The 1,665-nt window shown below is 30.5% G+C and overlaps 2 protein-coding genes across 2 annotated transcripts; both read left to right on the plus strand.

Annotated features, from left to right (window-relative positions):
* M421DRAFT_169062 (uncharacterized protein) lies at nucleotides 1-848 on the plus strand. Its single transcript, XM_033587754.1, has one exon. It carries the CDS (start codon nucleotides 220-222, stop codon nucleotides 724-726), a length of 507 nt encoding a protein of 168 aa, XP_033442380.1. The 5' UTR covers nucleotides 1-219; the 3' UTR covers nucleotides 727-848.
* On the plus strand, nucleotides 759-1,665 carry M421DRAFT_392973 (uncharacterized protein). Its single transcript, XM_033590035.1, has one exon. It carries the CDS (start codon nucleotides 970-972, stop codon nucleotides 1,246-1,248), a length of 279 nt encoding a protein of 92 aa, XP_033442381.1. The 5' UTR covers nucleotides 759-969; the 3' UTR covers nucleotides 1,249-1,665.

The raw sequence follows: 1,665 nt of genomic DNA on the forward strand, positions 1-1,665 counted from the left end.
AACCTTTTTGTATTCAATAAATGAAACATAGCTTTTTTTAAAGAAAAGACGAATTTATTTGAATACTCGATTAGAACAAAACTGAGAAAAATATACTTTGATTTCTACAGAATACCGAACTATAATAGTAGACGATTAAAAAAACTGTTTAAATTGAAAAAAGCTTTATTCCATTATACAAATAATATTCATTTTACTATATCTCTTTTATCAAATATAATGTTAAACTGGGGAAAGTTAGGTTTAGTTAGCCTATTAGAAAAACTTTACAACAAAAAAACAAAAATTAACGTAGTTGAATCTAAAGCTTTATATCTTAATAGTGATGTATTTTCATCAGCCGTTGCGTTAAAATTAACAGACAGAAAAAACAAAGTAGTGAGAGTATTACGAAAAGCCGTTTTACAAATGGCAAAAATCGCGGATTTACATACTCGTATTACTTTTGACGATAATACGGAAACACTAAACAAAAATAATGTTATTAACAATATAAAACAACAAGTGGTAAGTGGTGTTAGATTTGAGGCGTCTGGTAGATTAACAAGAAGACTAACTGCTATGAGAGCAGTATTTAAATATAGATATGCAGGTAGTTTAAAAAACATCCGTTCTTCTTTTAATAACGAATCAGCTACTATGCTAAGAGGTTATCTTAAAGCTAATTTACAACACAGCTTAATTAATTCAAAAACTCGGAACGGTACGTTTGGTCTAAAAAGTTGAGTAGCTAGTCATATAGTAAATTTTTTTAAAAAGTGTTCTGTTTAGTAAAAAGATTTGTTGCTGGATTCATTAGTAGCGTTTTCACTGCAGCTGGTTTTTATGCACTAAGATTCATTCTTTGGAGTTATTTAGAATATGACATTTTGACTAATCTAGATAACTGAGCGGTTAGCTTAAGTTATTTTTTGCAGTTTATCAGCTGTTAGGATTTTAATTAATGAATGACTTACACATAATTTAGCTATGTCTTATTCTGGTGGTCCTACGGGTGTTTCTAATAAAGTTGGAATTACTTCACCAGTGGGTAGTGATGCAGCTGGCTATAATAGTTGCATGAAAGATCCGAATAATTCAGCTATACGTAGTTCTAGTACAGGTGATACTTCAATTACAACTGACGCTCAAAAATTACAGCAGAAAATTGTTAAAGTAGGAAAGGAGATACAGTACCATCGTGAACAATTTGAAGGTGCTAAAGAGCAGTTTAATGAGATTTTATCTGTAGAACATATGTATACATAGCAGGGCAGACGAGATGAATGAGAAACAATATATAAAGCACGTCTCTCTGCAGTAAAGGATTGTGACACTAATCTATCTAGTGAACTGAGAAGGCTTGATATACTACAAACAAAATTAAATAATGCAGATTATTCTACGTCTTCTACATCTTCTAGTACTAAACGTAGATTTAGGGATTGTTCTGTGGCTGATAATGGTTCTAGTACAGCTGCTAATAAACGTAGATCTGGTTATGAGTAGCTTTATCTAGTTAAAAAGCTTACAAAATTCTCTATCATTTCACTTAACCACTATATTTCACAGTTATATGCCTATTGTTGTAGAATCTGTATCATTAGAGAAAGTCTTATCACTATTGCAAGAACAATAGTAAAATAAACTTGCTCTAAATAAAACTTGCTTTTATATTAAAAAAGA

The sequence above is a fragment of the Didymella exigua genome (genome assembly GCF_010094145.1).
Source record: "Didymella exigua CBS 183.55 unplaced genomic scaffold M421scaffold_154, whole genome shotgun sequence".
NCBI lineage: Eukaryota > Fungi > Ascomycota > Dothideomycetes > Pleosporales > Didymellaceae > Didymella > Didymella exigua.

Excerpts from the sequence above, each read along its gene's own strand:
- M421DRAFT_169062 (XM_033587754.1), top strand. The coding sequence starts at position 220 with ATGTTAAACTGGGGAAAGTTAGGTTTAGTTAGCCTATTAGAAAAACTT.
- M421DRAFT_392973 (XM_033590035.1), top strand. The coding sequence starts at position 970 with ATGTCTTATTCTGGTGGTCCTACGGGTGTTTCTAATAAAGTTGGAATT.